Source organism: Halichoerus grypus, chromosome 3 (genome assembly GCF_964656455.1).
Source record: "Halichoerus grypus chromosome 3, mHalGry1.hap1.1, whole genome shotgun sequence".
Classification (NCBI taxonomy): Eukaryota; Metazoa; Chordata; class Mammalia; order Carnivora; family Phocidae; genus Halichoerus; species Halichoerus grypus.
Window position 1 is genome coordinate 57,187,388 of NC_135714.1, and position 19,216 is coordinate 57,206,603.

Consider the following 19,216-nt stretch of genomic DNA (forward strand, 5'->3'; position numbering starts at 1 on the left):
AGTTCTGGGGGATGGATTTAAGCAAAAAGCCACCACTCATAGTCTCCCTTTCTTTTAATTAAAAAAAATATTATGATACACCTTGGTGTGAGGATAGGAGACACTGTCGCTTTATTTGAGCCTCTTTAGACAAAGTCCAAGTAGCTAATGAATTTGACACTATTTCAACTTTGTAGGAGGAAAGAAAAGTTTGCATTACTCAGCGTTGAATCTGATGATAAAATCTAGATAGAGCCGGGTCTAGATTTTGTTAACATTTTTATTGCTACGTGCTCTCAATACAACAAACAGCATCAGTAGTGTACACTTGGATAAAAAGGAATTTTTAGCTTAGTAGAAAAGGAAGCTCAAAGATCAGAAGTATAACAAATATATACATCTTTCTGGGAGGTGTATGTGTGTGATCATCTTTCTCTGCATTCTCCTGTGGACCAGATGCATACATATGCAAGCAAACTAGAGAGCATTTCATTCTGGGGAAACTTTGAGGGGAAAAAAAAAATGACTTCTACTTGAGGCTCAGAGATTGACGATCTGGAATTCACCTAATTCATTTAAACTTTAAAAGTCTTGCACGAAGTAGCAGCGATTCTTTAGAGGTATAGAGGCAATAGGTGAAGCTGTGAGTTTACTATGGTTTGAGGCCAAAGTCCTTGCACATTCTGTGCTTATAGAGGTTAACATCTCTAGAGTTCATTTGCATTATATAGTTTTAGACAGTTCAGGAACTGACCTCAAGAACATTATGCTCACAACACTTCCTTTTTTTCTTTTCAGTATTTATCTCTTTCATATCCATTAAAAAAATGTTTCTAATTCACTATTTCATTAAACAGCTATCTGGGCCTCTACTATTTTATGTTTCATTGAAAGGGAACAAGTCATTAACTTTGTATCAACTACCTTAAAAATGCAAAAAGTCTGCGTGACATCAAATTTGTTGTATTTTAGCTCTTCGATTTGGCTGTTGTTGTTTGCTTACCTTTCTCCTCCATGCACAAAATGTGCATCTCTAATTATGTCTCTCTAGTTTACCAAAATATGTCATTGATATTAGCGTAAATATTTAGTACATAAAAATACTATCAAGAAAAAAAAATCAACTTTTAATAAATATCTTCAGTTCTGAATTCTATATACAAGTACTTTACATCTACTCCCTGGAGAGAGCATTTCTGGCTTCACTGTGAGCAAGGTGACCACTGACATAAATTACTAGCACATGATTGCAGTCAGATGCATTGTGGTTGTGAACATTTGAATACGGACCATGCAGAAAATAAATATTGCGACCACTGACAAATCCTTTCTTGAATCTTCCTCCAAAGCCCCAAAGCCCTATAATACTCGGGTGTCAATTCTAGTTCGATGATGCTTTTCTCAGCTACCAACATACAAACAAATTATCTCAAAACATTTTTCTTTTGTTATTATTACAGTACATTGAGTATAGCCGTTTGTGTATGTCAACAAAGGGAAAAGACAAATCAACACAAGAACACAGGACACTTCGGTGGTGCCTACTGAGGTCCTGGTATGAGGGTTTTAATTTTGTCTGGCACAGGCTAACTGACTAGTCTCTGTCCCTGTGACCCCTAGTCGACGGACACATCAGTCCTACTCCTTTTTATTTAAAAAGTGGAAGGTAATAGGGAAGCTGGAATCTGTATATCTGCAGCATTTGTGACTTTTCTTTTTCTGTAATTTAGGTATCGCACTGTTGATTAGACAAAACCACACAACAAAACCCTTTGTCAGTAGCTACAATTCTAACTTCTTATTCATAAAATTCTGCTTCGAAAATCAACCCATAGAACGTCAAATAAGGCAATACCCAACAACAGGCACCTAGAACATCCAGAAATGTAATATAGTAAACAATCATTTGAGAACACATCTCTTAAAATAATACTGATTTCTGCAATATACAGTATTTACACAACAGCTGCAAATCCGCTCATACAATACTTCTAATATAGATAAATAGGAATACAAGTCTAAGAATTTTTTGCTCCATTTCCAAAATATTTTGTTAAAGTGTAAACTGTTGGCACCTCTTTTTTTTATTTTTAGTGTAACTTTAAAAAAAAAAATCAGCCGAGATACATAATTGGTTCCAGTCCCTCTGCGGCATGAGAGAGTGACCAACACACTTAGCAACTTACTTTCCTTCTATTAATCATCTTTGGTGCTTTCTTCCAATGACTTCTGGTAAATGAGTCAATGCGGAACAAAAGGAGGATGAAAGCAACTAGAAAGTGAACCAGCACTTTTTGCTCTTCACTCACAGACAAAACGAGTTGACAATTTACGGAGATGTACACTTTCAACAAGCTGTATGCACCATGGGGAGAGGGGGCCTGTCCGGGGTTCTCTGCTGATTTCGAGCCTTGGAGGTCCGCATTCTCATCTTTCCAAAGCGGATGATCTGACCGGATGGCTCTTGTCAGCAATTTTGTCACCTTTCTTTGAGGTTCTTGCCTGAGAAGCAGCACCCGTGGAATCACTCACTGCGAGGAGGCGGGCAGTGGGCACTTCTGAGGAGGAGTTGAGGGCGCCGCTCCTGGTGGCCGGGGACACCAGTCTCAGAGTCCTACTTGCTGCTTGCTGAGCTCTCCTCTGGGGGAAATTAGCACCATCAGGTTTACTGTGTGGCCTGGAAGCAGTGAAGGCATTTGGACCTCCCACTGAAGACAGCCTACTCAGAGATTTCTTCTCGGCAGGGGGCTCCGGATGGTAAGGAACCAAAGATGTAGGCATCACTAGAGCTCCAGGGAGGTTGCTAGGGTTAAAGACAGCATCACCGTGAGTTTCCGCAGCTTCTGGAAGGTACGGTGGTGGCAGCGTGCTACCGCGCTTGCTGCATGACTCACAACATAACTTGTTATAACCTGGTATGGAACAGTATCGCGTCAGCACCTCCATTTGACAGAATATGGACTTGTCTCCCAAACATGGCTCATCTGCAAAGGGTCAAAGAAGACAACACACACATTGAAACAGAAAACAAAAGGAAGAAATGAAAACTGTTTCGGAATATAAAAAATTTTAAGTAAAATCTGACATTAATTGGAGTTGCCCAAATGAGCCTTTGCATTAAAAATATGAAGATTCGTGGTGAGAATGTAAACCTGCTACATCCACTGTGGACAACAGTATAGATACTCTTAAAAAAAATTTAAAATATAACTACCATATGATCCAGTAAGTCCCAAAAGTATGTATCGGGAGAAAATGAAAACACTAATTCCAAAAGATATCTGCACCCCCATGTTGACTGCAGCATTGTTTACAATAGCCAAGATACGGAAAAAACTTAACTGTCTATCAATGGATGGATGAATGGATAAAGAAATTGTGGTATATGTATATAGCGGAATATTATTCAGATATAAAAAAGAATGAAAGTTTGCCATTTACGACATGGATGGACCTTGAGGACATTATGTTAAACGAAATAAGTCAGACCAAGATGGACAAATACTGCATGGTCTCACTTGTATGTGGAATCTAAAAACAAAAGCCCCTTGATGCGGTGATTGGTGTTTGCCAATGGCGGGGGTTGGAGTGGGTGAAATGGGTGAAGGGGGTCAAAAGGTAGAAATTTCCAGTTATAAAATACATGTCACGGGCGTGTAATGTACACATGGTGACTACAGTTCATAATACTGTATGGCATATTTAAAAACTGCTAAGAGAATAGATCTTAAAAGTTCTCATGGTAAGAAAAAATAATTTTATAACTATATATGGTGATAGGCATTAACTAGACTTATGGTTGTGATCATTTTACAATATATAAAAATATCAAATCATTATATTCTACACCTGAAACTAATATGCTATATGTCAATTATACCTCAATAAACAAATACGAACATTTAGATAAATTCACTGAAATAAGTAGTTTTTTTCTGTGCAAAGCACTTGGGTTGACCACCATTTTCATATCTCCATCAAGTCTGCAGACTGAAGGTACTGTTCTCTTCCTAGTAGGAACCTATATCTGATTTTATTTTTGTTTATTTTTTTTTAAGATTTTATTTATTTGACAGAGAGAGCGAGAGAGCACAAGCAGGGGGAGCAGTAGAAGGAGAGGGAGAAGCAGGCTTCCCGCTGAGTGAGGAGGCCGATGCGGGGCTCGATCCCAGGACCCCGGGATCATGACCTGAGCCGAAGGCAGACGCTTAACCGTCTGAGCCACCCAGGCGCCCCTATATCTGATTTTAGCATGAGAAAATAGGATTCATTTTGCCACAGATATTTTTTAGGATATAAAGGGACATCTTTTTTTTTTTTTTTAAACTTTATGCTATTTCTGGCTTTCTAATAGATTAGCTTCTACATTAAATTTAAATTTAAAATCAAAATAAATCCTGGGGCGCCTGGGGTCAGTTGGTTAAGCGTCTGACTCATGATTTTGGCTCAGGTCACGATCTCAGGGTTTTGAGCTCAAGGCCCTCATCAGGTTCTCTGCTCAACCGGGGAATCTGCGTGGGATTCTCTCTCTCCCTCTCCCTCTGCCCCTCCCCTCTGCTCTCTCTCTCTCTCTCATAAACCTTTAAAAAACATAATAAATAGGGGCGTCTGGGTGGCTCAGTTGGTTAAGCGTCTGACTCTTGATTTCAGCTCAGGTCATGATCTCAGGGTCCTGGGATTGAGCCCCGCGTCAGGCTCAGTGCTTGAGATTCTCTCTCCCTTTGCCCCTCCCCCTTGCTTGCTCTCTCTCTCTCTCTCTCTCCAAAATAAATAAATAAGTCTTTTAAAAAATAATAATAAATAAATAAAAATCAAAATAAATTCTAAGGCCCTATTGGAACAAATTAAATCTTTTTTTTTTTTTTTTAAAGATTTTATTTATTTATTTGAGAGAGAGAGAATGAGAGACAGAGAGCACGAGAGGGAAGAGGGTCAGAGGGAGAAGCAGACCCCCTGCCGAGCAGGGAGCCCGACGTGGGACTCGATCCCGGGACTCCAGGATCACGACCTGAGCCGAAGGCAGTCGCTTTTAACCAACTGAGCCACCCAGGCGCCCCATGGAACAAATTAAATCTTAAAAACGTATTACCAAAAGAAAAACCAAGGTAACACCCAGAGTCAATGCAATAGTTTCATTTTTACTACCAAATATCCTCAGACTATTATTTGAAAGCATAAATTTGGGTAAAGTGTGCCAATTTTCTTTTGAATCATTCATAGTTTTTAAATTTAATTTCACTGAATTGATAACACTTTATGTTTAAAGAGTACTAAAGTAACACTCATAAAACATTTGATACGTGTGTGTACACTCTTTTTATTATTTTTAAATTTTTTTTGAGTACAGTTATAAGAATTAGATTTCAAAAAATCCAAATGTTGAACTCATGGACACATTTGTTTGTACTTATTTTCATCCATTTTAGGGCACATCCTATGCAGCGCCCACCAACATGGTGCAACAGCTACGTCTGATTTGTAAACACAAAGAATTGTAAATTGTGGCACTTATGTACTACAATCACTTAAAATTACAATGTATTACTGGGGAATGCTGCTCTATTGCTAGGTAAGGAACCTGTATATAAATTGCTAAAGAAATTAAAGAATCTTTTTTCCTAAAGTTTGAAAAAAAAGAGGTCAGTTGGCAAGACCGAGAGAGCTAAAATTGCCACCTGTATCTGTTTCCAATTACAAATTATAAAATTAATTATAAAACTACCCATTAGAGTTATAATACCATGTCCCATCCCAAAATTTGGAAATACCTGTGTTTGCCTGGCATTTACAGATCTACTAGATAGTATGACATGTCTGAATATTTCCTATTAGCTAAGGTAATCATCTAATTATGTTGTGAATGCCTGCACATCACATTAATTGGAGTCCCCTCAAATATCCTTATTATTTCGGAATTACTTTTTCCATGCCTATTATCTTAAAATAAGAATATTAATTTCTTCTTCCTGTATGTTTAAGGCTCTAGGCCCTGTGATGAGAGGACTTTATTTGACCCTGTACTCTCTTTTCCCTCTGACCCATCACCCCCTCACCCCCTTTCTGTGGCCCAGCTCAAAGCATAACCTAGTCTCTCTGTGTTAGAGAAGGAGTTCATGTACGAGGCTCGCCTCTGTGTGAGCACCTCAGCACTGCAAGGACTGGCTCACAACATGGATCTAGTTAGGGCCATTCTATGTAGACGAGGAAAAGGATGAGATATTCTGAGAAAAAAGAAAAATGAGATAAGAGCAAAGGGATACATTCACTTTATGGTAATTTGTCTCAGGATAGATGGGCAGAGCTTAACAGCAACAATGAAATCGTACAATCAAAATGGGGCTTAGGGAAAGGATTCACATGACAAACGCAATCAGTAAATTAAGGAAGCTTTTCAGCCTTCTAGTTCCATGCCCAGATCATTATACAAGGTTCAGGAAAAGGGTATTACACATAGTCTCAAAAAGTCATTTGATTTTAATTGCAGTTTGAGACTGATGGGAATTATTACTTAGTTGCAATGTGTGATAGAAATGTATGGCCTGGGGCGCCTGGGTGGCTCAGTTGTTGAGCGTCTGACTTCGGCTCAGGTCATGATCCCAGGGTCCTGGGATCGAGCCCCGCATCGGGCTCCCTGCTCGGTGGGAAGCCTGCTTCTCCCTCTCCCACTCCCCCTGCTTGTGTTCCCTCTCTCGCTGTCTCTCTCTCTGTCAAATAAATAAATAAAATCTTCAAAAAAAAAAAGAAATGTATGGCCTTTTAGACCTCATAGAATTGGCTGTCGGGCCTGGATGTCAGGGCAATACAGCAGCTAAAAGACTGTGGAATCCCTAACATAGTTAAGCCATCTCATCTGTACCTCTATTTTACAATTAAAAAGAATCTCATTTAGCCAAAGGAAGAGAATCAAGCGATTCTTGCTGACAGTTGGGCATATTTGCAGAAACGCATAGCTCTACCAACTATTAGGAACAGTCAAGTGTACTCACAAAGTTTTTAGCCTCTTGGCAGTAATACAGAAGAGTAAAATATTATGACAACAGTAAACTTTACACCTTCTAACCGGGTAAAGTTTGTTCTGTTGGCTTTGTCTTGTGTTTTAAATTTTCAAGTATATTTTCCAGAAAAAAGATTAACTATCTAAGTCCTTTGTCTCCCCCTCATGGCCATACTCGTTCTTGCTACCACACATTTCAAATGAAAATTTATAATGAAATAGTTTATAAGGTTTACGACTTGACCTGAAATTTCCTCAAAAAAAATAAAAAAAAAAAAGACATTTGATAAAACAGTGCCTTGACAATTTTCTTGAAAAAAGAAAGTACCATGCAGCAGATGTCAATATTTAGTTAATGGCTTCTTATGCTGTAGGCCATAAAAAGGCAACTTCTTTAGTTCCAAGTCTCACTAGTGTGACAGCAACATCCAGTCGTCATTAGGTACAGACTCAGGGAAGCGGCATTTAAGAGGAAGCTTGTGATGGCAGAAGTGGGGTGGGTAAGGAAACGAGAAGGGGGAGATGGTGTGAGGTGGGGAAGAGAGAGAGACGAAGGGGGAGGGAGAGAGAGAGAACAGACAGCAGATGGTGCAGTGGGGGGGACAAGAAGAAAGAGAGCCAGACACAATCAGAGAGCAGAGACATGGGGGCTTGGAGGAAGAAAGTAGGTGAGGAAGACAAGGGATGGAGAGGAGAGAGACAGGAGTGAGGGAGATGAAGAGCCAGATACAGACACAGAGTGGGAGAGAAAGGCAGAGGGACAAGGACGGGGAGAAAGGGCAGGAGGACCCTGAGAAAGGGCAAGGTGGGGGTGAAGGAGGGACACAGACAGACACAGGACGTAGAAAGAGGCTAGGGAGATATCAGGGAGAGAAAGAGGACAATAAGGAAAAAGGAGACAGGAAGAGATGAGGAGAGAGAGAAGAGGAGACGAAAAGAAGGAGAAAGACAGGGGATGAGGATAGGGGGAGAGGGAGAGTGTGGAACGGCGCGGGGGGAATGAGGTCAGAAAGCACGTGTGATAGACGCAGAGAAAAGTGAACAACCTGCAGGTGGCAGACGACAGCAAGTCAGACAGGGAGCCAGACTGGACCAGCACAGAGAATGAGAGACAGAGGACAGCAAATGGAGATACAAAATGAGGCAGAGGACAGAGATGGATGTAGACAGAGGGAGCACAGAAAAGGAGGAAGAGGGACAGAGTGATAGAAACGGCTGCCATCCCATACATATTTCCTGTTACAACAGCAAACTGATACATAGTTTAAAATACGCTCTGCGCTTGGGATATAGCAAGGAGGTAGGTTAGGCAAACGTTTGCAGGCGTGCAAGTGTCTATTCCGAAACTGCCTTGCTGAAGGGCATGCATATGGATGGAGAGGTAACAGAAATGGCTTTGGGTTTTTTTTTTTTCTTTGTTCTTATAAAGATTTATTTATTTATTTGACAGAGACACAGCGAGAGCAGGAACACAAGCACGGGGAGTGGGAGAGGGAGAAGCAGGCTTCCTGCCGAGCAGGGAGCCCGATATGGGGCTCACTTCTAGGACCCCGGGATCATGACCTGAGCCGAAGGCAGACGCTTAACGACTGAGCCACCCAGGCGCCCCACAGAAATGGCTTTGTAAATGGCACTGATCATCCACATGTCTAAACTGGATAATTACAGCAAAATATTTCAAAACCTTCTGCAATATTATGCCTTTTACAATGATGCGAAATTACAAAGGCACAGAGAGAAAATAAGTAGCTTCTACTAGAAAAACAAATCGACAGCAGCTTCACATACGCGACGCGCCCTCACCCCTGCATTAGCGCCTGACAGGAACCAGGGATGCCGCGGGGCTTATGCTACCTCGCTGGCGTGGGACACTGCCTCAAACACTGATCTGAAAGAAGAGGATTAGGCTCATGTGTCAGGGGTGTGCTCCTTAGGTTCTTTTTGGATAAGCAAACAGAAATTCCAGAGTTTGTCCTGAAATTCTGCTTTTTGAGGCTTCAAAACCATTGTCAGAACAGTGAAACCAATCGGCGTCACACCTACCATTACAGGGAGGCAGCTGACAGGCTCTGACGGCCTCGGGCTTCTCCCCTGCACAGTGGTCTCCTGCCCTGCAGAGGACCTGCCTCACCTCTGTTCCTTCCCCGCAGGTTACCGAACACTAGAGAAACAAAGGCTACGGTTAGAGAGGTTTATTCCACCAAGACCACCTTTCTCCCTGTGGACACACATGCACATGCGTGCACACACACACACACACACACACACACACACACACACGCTTGCACAGCTCTGTAGTTCCTTCTCCATTTTGTTTGGAGACAGATAATCATAGGTTTAGAACCTGACTGCAAGACTGACCAGCCTGGGCACATTGAAGCTTCTCTGAAAGCTGGGAAGGTTAACACTTGCCTCAGGACTAAATGAAGGCAAAGGAGACAATGTCTGTAAAGCATTTGTGCCCCACAGGCAGTAAGCACGTGACAGGCAAGAGGCCATTATTGTAATGTTAATACTTGCAAAGTTCTCCCAAAACAGTAGTGGCCCCTCTCTTCAGGGAGAGATCCTGTTACTGACCTTCCCATTCTTTCACCTTCCTAACTAATGGTAGAACTTACTGGCAGGCTACCTTGGTTAATTCAACCTCTTTGGAACTACGATTATTTTATTCCCATCAATTAATTTCTTTAATGAAGGGGCTAACTGCTCTAAAATTAAGTCCAGGACCATCTAAGCCATTGTTCCAGGTAGGAGCTAGAGACGAGGGACCTTTGTTCCAGGACCCTGAGGAGAAGGAGATGTGAGTTATCTTTCTGGCCCCATGCAGGTGACCTTCACTCGCCTGTTCCTTCCTTCCTGGGCCTGCTTTCCACTTCCTCCTTCATTCTCTATCTGCTTTGTGATGTCCTTTCCTCCTATAAACTTTTCTCCTTTTGAATCTTTAGAAATACCAAAGGTGTGGGATTAATTCAGGCCACACGATGCTGAGTCAGCAAACAAACATCAACTGGGCAGGTCCTGGCTTGTAGTGGGGAAGCAACACAGAGTCTTCAAGAAATGTGTGGACCAGTGGCAGCACCGACTCCAAGACAGAAGTTACAGTATTCTGTCTTGAATGGCATACTAGAGGTAAGCCTCTTTGTTTTTGGAATGTAGAGGGAGGACTGTGGGAAAGGCAGCCCTGGAAGGTGGTATTTTGGACCCTGGAGATGAGCCCTAGTGGAGGAGGAGGAGGAGATGGTGAGTCAGGAGGTCTGGGGAGGGCCATCAGCTAAAAGGTGGGGAGACTCCATTGAGCATGGTCTTTTTGGAATAGCAAGGAGGTTCTCAAACTGGAACAAAGAGTTGGAATAAAGAACAACAGAGCAAGAAGAGTTAGCATGGGACTTATTGTGGTGAACATTTTGCAATATATACCAATATTGAATCATTACATCGTACACCTGAAGCTGATATATACTGTTATGTCAGTTATACCTGAAGAAATAAAGGAGGAGGAGTGGGGGTGGGGGTTGGAGGAGGGAGAGGAGGAGGAGGAGAAGAGTTACCATGGTGCCAAACGGGGCAGGGCCCTGCATTCACGATCAGGCGTTTGGAATTCATCCCGTAGGAATGGTGTGAAGTCAACGAAGATAGGAAACAGACCAGTCACCTTTAGACGCGCCGCTACCTCAGAACACACCCAAAGGTGGTTTGCCCCGACCAACTCATCCTAAATGCCAGCACTGCTCTAAAACCGTGCTTCCTGGCACCTCCAGGTGCTTGATGATGACACAATCTGTGGCCGCATCTCAACTCACACAATGCCTACCTGATACGTGAGCCAAATTAAAATATGCCGCGCACGCTTCCGCACACACGCGCGCGCACACGGGCCACACACACTCTCACACACGCGTGCGCACACTCACGCGCGCGCGCACGGGCGTCGCACGCCCACCTCGTTCCAGGGCCCTGTTTTCCAGTGGGAGGGGCAGGGCACGCGGTTGCAGGGCCGCCGGTTGTCGGGCCTGTCCGCAGAGCAGTACTTGCTGTGCACCGAGCGGTTGGTGCCGTCGTGGAGCGGCTGCAGGCAGCGCACGGTGCGGAGCTGGTAGCCGGAACTCCCGCAGGTTCTGGTGCAGTGCTCCCACTCCTCGGCCACCCAGCTGCAGCGCGCGGGGGGGGGAGAGGGGGGCACACGGTTAGCGGCTGCCGCGCGCACCCTCCTGCCCTGCGCCCTGGGTGACGGGCAACCCAGGGGGGGCACGCTCCGGCTCAGGAAGCAGTTTCAGAAAGAGGGACGCATCCACCAAGTCCAAAGTCTGAGCATTTTCTAACAGCAATAGGCCCGACACTTCTGTGTTTAATGCCTGGGTATTTTTCTGCCTCCCTGTGATCTGGAATAACCTCTTTCTCTAAAGGAGGATCCACCGACAGAGGGTTTCTGAAACTCATCTGAAGGTTGCCGGGTTAGGTCCAGGCAGCATGGCAGTTTTTCAGAAACACACCAGCGGGCTCTCAGCCACACTGCCTCACGGTATTAATCATCTGAAAGGAAATTTAGAAAGACAATCCATCTGATACTTGCTGAGACAAACTGCTTTGGCAGCTGCTGCTTTTCCATGAAATCCTGAGTTTCCTCACGATTTAAGATTCTGAGATGACAGTTTCATTTCTACAGTTGCCCCCGAGAAGGCTGCCTGAGGTACCTATCCTGTTTGGAAAATTCAGTTCTTCATAGTGGCCCTTAGGAGGCCCAACAAAAAGGTAAAGGTAGTGTGCATCCAGGGCTTGAATGCACCTGACAGAAAGATTTCTAAAAAGATATTTTCAAAAAAGATTTCCCATGGGACATTCCCCAATTCTGGGGCGACGTCAATGGCCCCAGCACTCTCCACATCGGCTGTGGCTGCATTATTAGGGACAGGTCTCCATGATGTGTGGCTACGTGTGGTCCCAAGGGGCCGACCCCAGTGATTCCATCTGGTTCCTCAATCTGTCAGAATGTACGTGAGGCATACTCTTTATCCTTTCCAGAGTTACTTTCCCTCTGCTTTTTTTTTTTCTTTTCACATATATGGGGCATCAAAATATAACCATGTAAAACCTTGGCAGTCTTTGCTGTCCCCAGCTTAGGATGGCTTTGACGAGTGTCAAACTGGCAGCAGAATGTTTGTGGCAACTAAGCAACTGTAAGGCCCTCAATAGCAACTCTCATTTGAAGACAGATACTATATGAGAAGTATACACTTCATAGTCATAGATACTCCTGGTTAAGTTTAGTCCCCCCTGGAATTCCTAGAATGGTAACAAAGGAGAAAAATGGCATAAATCCACAAAGGTAAAAAAAAAAAAGAAATTGGACAGAATGCACCAAAAGATAAGCAGTGGGACATATGGCTACCAGCTCAGCAGACCTAAGAGGGATGAAGTTTAATTTAGCTGTAGAAGCTGGCAAGCAGACTGACTTAGCGGCAGAACTTCAGGAACGTGCTGGATTGTGGCCGCAGGTGAAAGTGTGCACTGCAAAACTGGGTGAAGGCAGGCCTGAAAACGGGACTGAGGAAAAGTCTGCGTGCAAACAGGTCCACCTCCTGATCCTTACCCCCACCGGTGGATTGCCCCTCCTCTAACCCAGCAGAAGGTCTGACGTTTATCCTTGGTGGAAGATGAACGAGACCTTTAGCTTGTGGACAACAGACACAGTCAAGAGATAATAGAGAAAGAGACCAGAGTGAAAACAGGGGGCTAGGTAAGAACCCACAACTGGAATGGTGCAATGACTTCCAGAACAGCTATCAAATAGGCTTATGCTCCCTAGGCAGATGATTGATGCTGCTCTTTGGAATCGGATCATTTCCTTAGAAAAGCCCTAAGTATACATTGAGGATCTTCAATGAAAGAGTCCAGCCAGCTTGTCCTACAGTGAAGCCCACCAGCAAGCAAGTCTTGACCATAAAGCAAACTTCCAAGCAGCCTTTTAATACTGTATTCTTACGTGCGTGAAGAGCCAACAATCAGCTGACACAGAAAAGCCTCTAACACAAATCATGGAGGGGGAAAAAAGAAACAGAGGAAAAGAACTCAAAAGAAATAATGCATGGAAAAGAAAATCTTTAATATCATAAAAGAGATAAAAGAATATTTACATCTGTGAAATAAGCATCCAATGCCTTAAAAAAGGAACACGTGAGGAATAAAACAGAGTGTTTGGATATTAAAGTGCTCTTGGATAGTAACACAATAGTAAAAATGAAAAATTCAGCAAGTAGAACAATAAACAATAGATGAGAAAAGAAAAGAGAATCAGATCTGTTTAAGAATCCTAACTACAAATATCTTAGAAAGAAAGAATATTGAAAAAATAGGGGAAAATTTTCAAAGTAAAAACACAGGAAAATGTCCCGGAAATGAAAGATACTGGTTTTGTGTTTTAAAAAGTCTTTGAGTACACAGCACAATGGATGAGAAAAGTAGAGCATCAACGATGGGCAGTTTTACCACTGTGAAATTTCGGGACATTAGGAACAAAAAGAAGATCCTATAAACTTTGAATGACAAACAAAAATAGAAAGCATTGAGAACCAGAAGAGTAAATGACTTTGCAACAGCAACATGGGAATCTAGAAAACAATGGAACAATGGTTTCAAAATTCTAAAGGAAAATACATTACGGTTTGGAATTCTATGTGTGTGTATCCCAACGATCAAGAGTGAGAGAAGAAAGGCTTCCTATACTCTTATACTTTAACCTCTTAGCTACTTTTCTTAGGTGTAAGAGAATTTTTAAGATAAAAATTTTCACTTTGTATATACATTTTTCATGAAGCTACTGGAAGACATGATTACCAGAACAAATGAATACAAGAAAAGATAAGAAGACAAGAAATGCAGGAATCAGGAGATCCGATGCAAAGGAGAGGCAGTGGGATTATCTAGGAAGAGGTAAAAAGACACCCCAGGACGAAAAGAAAGAAGTCCAGGGCAGAGCTGGAACACACAAAATTCTCTAAGAGATATCTCTCAGAAGTTGCACGTAACAGGATACTTGAGTGTTTAGTATTTATAGGAGATTGATACTCATGGAAGACAGTATGGGGATGAATTAGTGAAAAGTAGTAGAAAACAAAGCATAAAAATCAAAATATTCATTAATTCTCAAGAAAGAAAGTTTCACGAGGAAAGAAAGAGCAGCAAATGACTCACCTGTTGGGACAGACAGAAGTCATTAAGACAATATAAACTCTGAAGATTAATATCAGTAAAAGGTAGGTGAGAACAATATTGGAAATACTGGGGAAGAGAGAAGTCTGGGCTCTGGATGTGTATTTGGGGACGGATTGTAAAAGAATGCTCAACCCTTCGCTTTCCACATTGGAAATTCAATATACACAATATACATAATATCCAAAACCTCCCCCACCCCCCAAAACCAAGTAGATGCTAAAACATTTTACTTAAGAGAGCTAGAAACAAGGAGTTACCAAATATCAAAAGAAGCATCATAGCTGGAACGTGGTTGTTTTTGAGAAGCAGGAGTATGGTAAAGGGCAGGGAAACACAGCTCTATATAATTCCTGTGAAATGATCTGACTCTTTAAACCAGGTACGTTTATTAGCTTTGACTAAAAATAAAATTAAAACTAAAAAGAACTAGAGACATTGAAATCCCTCTCACGTTGTGCTCGGGATATGATAAAGTAAGTGCTTACAGTGGATGTGTACACTCCTGAAGATTGCACATCCTTCTAATAGGTTTTGGCTTCTTGTTGACCTCGCAGAAGCTGCGGTGAACCATCTTATTATCGCTTTTCCTACGGCATCCGTATTTAGTGTACTGGAAACCTAGGAAAGGAAACACATTTCTTTGGGTTTACTCACTTATTCATCCTGCTACATATTTGGTCATTCAGTCATTCATTCAACAAATACTGACTGAGGACGCACAGGAGGCCAGGCATTGCTGTAGACACTGAAGGTCCAGAAGTCAATTAAATAAACAAAATCCTTAACTTTTCAGGGCCTACATTTAATAAAGTACAAATGATTAAATATAGCTGTGTTCATGTGCTAATGAACTAGACCCCCGAACATACAGTCTAGTGTAAGGGACAGATCTGAACAACCACTGTGACAATACCAGGGACACAGGCTTTTAGAGGGTTATGTACATAATTTACTGTAGAGGGCGCCAAAGGAGCACAGAGGGGAGGGTCTCAACTTAGCCAGAGGAGGGGCAGGGACTGCTCACAAGATCCGCACTTCTTGATCAGCATCTTCAAGTTCAAACAGTGTTGGGTAAAGGGAAGGAAGCAGAAGAATACTCCAAGCGAAGGAAAGGACACGTTAAAAATGGCAGGTCTGTTTGAATGGCTGAAGTTTCCTGTGTGAAGGGGATAGGAGATAGGAAAGAATCTAATCCTAAAAGCCTCAAGTGCCAGACTAGTGTTTGGACTTTTTATCTTGGCGGTCACAGGGAGTTTTTGAAGGTCTCCCCACTCACCAACCCTGACATCTGTAAATAATTAATTAATTAATTAAATTAAAAAAAAAATTCCAAACCTACAAAAATGTAAGGAAAGCACAATGAACATTGTTATGCCTTGCATCTAAATTAACCTTGTATTACGTGTCACTATATTTGAGGTGCATACGTATATATTTTTACATATGTAATAGCTTAATTATAATATGCAATATATATAATACACATAAAATTTTGCCAAACCCTTTGAGAGTAAGTTGCTGGCATCCTGATCCTTCACTTGTAAATACTTCGGCATACTGCCCGTAACAAGTACATCTCCTACATAATTCTTAAAACCAGAATATTTAACACAGATATAGTACTATTATCTAATATACAGACCAAATTCAAAATTTGCCAGTTTCCCCTATCATGTTCATAGCAATGTTTTCCCAATCAAGGATTATGCAGTGCATTTAGCTGTCATGGAATTAAGCAGGAATAGTTTCTGAGCCTCTTTTTATCTTGGATATTTTTGAGATGTACAGGCCATTTGTTTTGTAAAATGCCCCACAATTGAGGTTTATTTAATTGCCTCCTAGTGATTAGATTCAGGTCAAAAACGCTTTTGACAAGAATACTACATAAACGATGCTGTGTCTTCAGGACAACACATTAGGAGGCTACAAGATTTAAATCAAATACTATAACTACTCATTCGGTCATTCATTCAGTCATTCATTCAAGATTACCCTGGAAATAAAGGAAGAGAAGAAAATCAAATTAGCTGACTAGTTAAAAGACTTTTACAATAATCTTCCCTTCCAAAATCATGAAGGAAACCTGGTGAGGAAGGAACAGATGTGGTAGATATTAAAAAGGTGTGTCTGACAAACCTTGTAACCAAGTAGATGCTGAGGGAGCAGCAAAAGAGAAGATTCAAATTAAACATGCATTTTGTAATAGATTAAGTGTCATTTTATTTTTTTTATTTTTTATTTTTTTTTTTAGATTAAGTGTCATTTTAAATAATTAAAAACATTTTATGTCCCATCCACCTCAAAAAAAAAAAAAAAAGCCTCTTTAAAAATACATCCTTGGGGCACCTGGGTGGCTCAGCCGGTTAAGCGTCTGCCTTCCACTCAGGTCATGATCCCAGGGTCCTGGGATCGAGTCCTGCATCAGGCTCCCTGCTCAGTGGAGAGGCTGCTTCTCCCTCTCCCTCTGCCCCACCCCTGCTTGTGCTCTCTCTCTCTCTCGGTCAAATAAATGTTTAAAAAAATAAAAAACAAATAAATAAATAATACGTCCTTGAATTTAGAATTATAAAATAAATGGTTGACGCATGCATTCCCTACTCTGAATAATTTTTTTGTTCTCGGTTACTCAGCATCATGACTCAGCCCTTTGCCTTCTCCTGCCTGTTGGGGAAATTCCCTCTAGACCAGCTCAGTTCTGGAGTGTTTATTGTTCAGAAGCAGAGGAACGGATGAAGTGAGAAACTGAAAAACTCTGCAAACGGCTTAATGGGATTTACTGGAGAAAGGGCAGAGAGGCAGCACAGTGGAGTAAGAGCGTGTAGTGTAGCCAGAAGCCAGACCACCTGGGTCTGTATCTTAGGGTCTGGGCAAACTACTCCTCCCTGTCCTTCAGTTTTCCAATCACTACAACAGAGATAATCATAGTGCTGACCTCACAGAGCCATTTTGAGTATTCATGCACTAATATAGAGAACATTTAAAACATTTAAAACAGTACCTGCTACCTGGTACAACTAATAGCTCTTTTATTACTAACACTGATAGAAAAGAAATGCACAGGTATGGAAAGCAAAAGTGGAAAAGAAGAAGAAAGGCCAGAACCACAGGACACTGCATTTGGGAGAGTTTGGGAAAAGTAAAGTCATTAAAGGTACCACCATATGAATATGAGGGAAAAGGGCAAGAGGATTTTAAGAAGGTTTACCGTTGTTAGGAATAGACTCCCATCCTTTGTAGATTCAGAGATTTCAGTAAAAATGCTTTGTACTTATGTTTTGGTTGTTATGTTTGGTATTTCTCAGATTATGGCCTCAATTAGAGGCAATCTTTAAGGGAAAAGCACCATAACTGGCCTTCTATGAATTACACTGAACATACTAAATGGGTTCAATTGTTACCTCCACCACAGGGTTTGGAACACTGAGACCAGCTCTTCAAAGCCCACTCAAAAGTATCTAATTCTTCCTGGATGACATTGTTGCTGCTGATTGTAGGTGCAGAATCTTCATGAATGATGTACTTATACATCAGGCTGGAGTGGGTATCGTTCTCCTGAGGGATGATCTAATGGATACGTGAAATAGATAGGTAAGTCACCTGAAGGGGTTTTACATTTTCAATAAAAGTTATAACTATTTCAGAACAGTTGTCCTATTAAAACTGGAAAACTTTCAAGCAGTTTCTAAAAATATAATGTTTCTGTTTCTATCAACTAAAGTACAAGGATGCTCTGTTTAAGAAAAAAAAAATGTAAACATATAAGACTTTGACCATAAAAAATATAAAAAATAGAGGTATAAGAGTTTATATAATAAAAATAATACATTTTCAATGAGATTCACTGTGGATTTCCTTAAGTTATATATCTCCCTACTGCATTTGAAAATTATTCTTTAAAATAACTGTTTTGTCATAATGACAAAGATAATAATGTTCCCTCCAGAAAATGTACACATTATGGAGAAATACAAAGAAAATGAAAATTGTCCATGATTCTACTAAACCAGAGAAAACCAAAGTCACTTCTAAAACGAAACTTTTAGAAATAGCTTTTGTTTGAGAAATCGAGCAATACTGAACCCACTAGGATGAAGGATTTGGTTATCTAGGTTCTTTTCTCTGTTTTCCCCTTAGTTTTTGTTTTTAAAACAACATTACAAACCAAGCATTGACCCTTACGCTCTAGCCGGACGCCTACGGCTTCCAGCCCCAGACAGCTATTGCCATGCTCTTGGGCTCCCAGCCTGGGGTTCCAGCCCTTGAGAGAGGAAAAGAAAGGCCATGGTGATAGAGCAGTGCGTGTCCACAACCCCGCTGTCCTAGCTACAGATCCCCTCCTTGTATCTCTAGCTCACATTGTTCCCTGCGGGCACCCGGCTATCAGTGGACAAAGCCCTGAGGTAGGCTAGCATGGCGGTTAATGGCAGGGCTCTGAGGCCAGACCCCTGGGCCACCAGAAAAGACTGCAGTGTAATTATGGGAGTGAAACGGACCTTCTGAGCTCCAGCCATTCAAATTTAATAAAATTTTGATTAGTGTATATTTTTGCTATAAAGTTATATAACCTATGAAACAGAATGATAGAAATAAACGCACAGAAACATGAATAATTTTTGACATAGATGAAAAGATACCTTAATGGAAAAAAAGACCATTTTTTTTCAACAAATGGTACCAGAACAAGTCATTGTGGTGGCTTTAAAAATGTGTCCACAAACCCTTTGATATTTTCCCTCTCAATGAGTAGGGCTTAATTCCTCTCCCCTTCAGTGTGGTCTGGACTCAGTGACTTGTTTCCAGCAAACAGACAACGGCAGCATGGATGGGATGTTACTCCCAAGATTCGGTTTAAAAAGATGGTCTCTGTCTTGGCTGCACTCTGTCACCTGGATCACTCATTCCAGTGGAAGTCAGCTGTCATGTGATAAGGACCCTTATGGAGTCTAGGGAGAAGCCCATATAGTGAAGAATGCAGGCCCACCAGCTACCACATGGGAAAGCTTAGAGGCAATCTTCTGAGGCCTTCCAACAGCC

General features: G+C 41.6%; 1 protein-coding gene across 5 annotated transcripts in view; it reads right to left on the minus strand.

Moving 5' to 3' along the window:
• Positions 1 to 241: 241 nt before the first annotated feature.
• The window catches only part of ADAMTS3 (ADAM metallopeptidase with thrombospondin type 1 motif 3), a 531,886-nt gene continuing 512,911 nt past the window's right edge, over positions 242 to 19,216 (minus strand). For 4 of the 5 annotated variants that reach the window (XM_078068759.1, XM_078068756.1, XM_078068760.1 and 1 more), the window contains 6 exons: positions 17,581 to 17,746; positions 15,207 to 15,338; positions 14,668 to 14,800; positions 10,914 to 11,121; positions 9,017 to 9,134; positions 242 to 2,963 (listed from right to left, as the gene is read on the minus strand). In XM_078068759.1, the coding sequence (XP_077924885.1) occupies positions 2,407 to 2,963; positions 9,017 to 9,134; positions 10,914 to 11,121; positions 14,668 to 14,800; positions 15,207 to 15,338; positions 17,581 to 17,746 (1,314 nt within the window). In that variant the 3' untranslated portion in view covers positions 242 to 2,406. The remainder of the gene's footprint in view (positions 2,964 to 9,016; positions 9,135 to 10,913; positions 11,122 to 14,667; positions 14,801 to 15,206; positions 15,339 to 17,580; positions 17,747 to 19,216) is intronic. The other variant, XM_036078049.2, reaches the window with a different exon arrangement.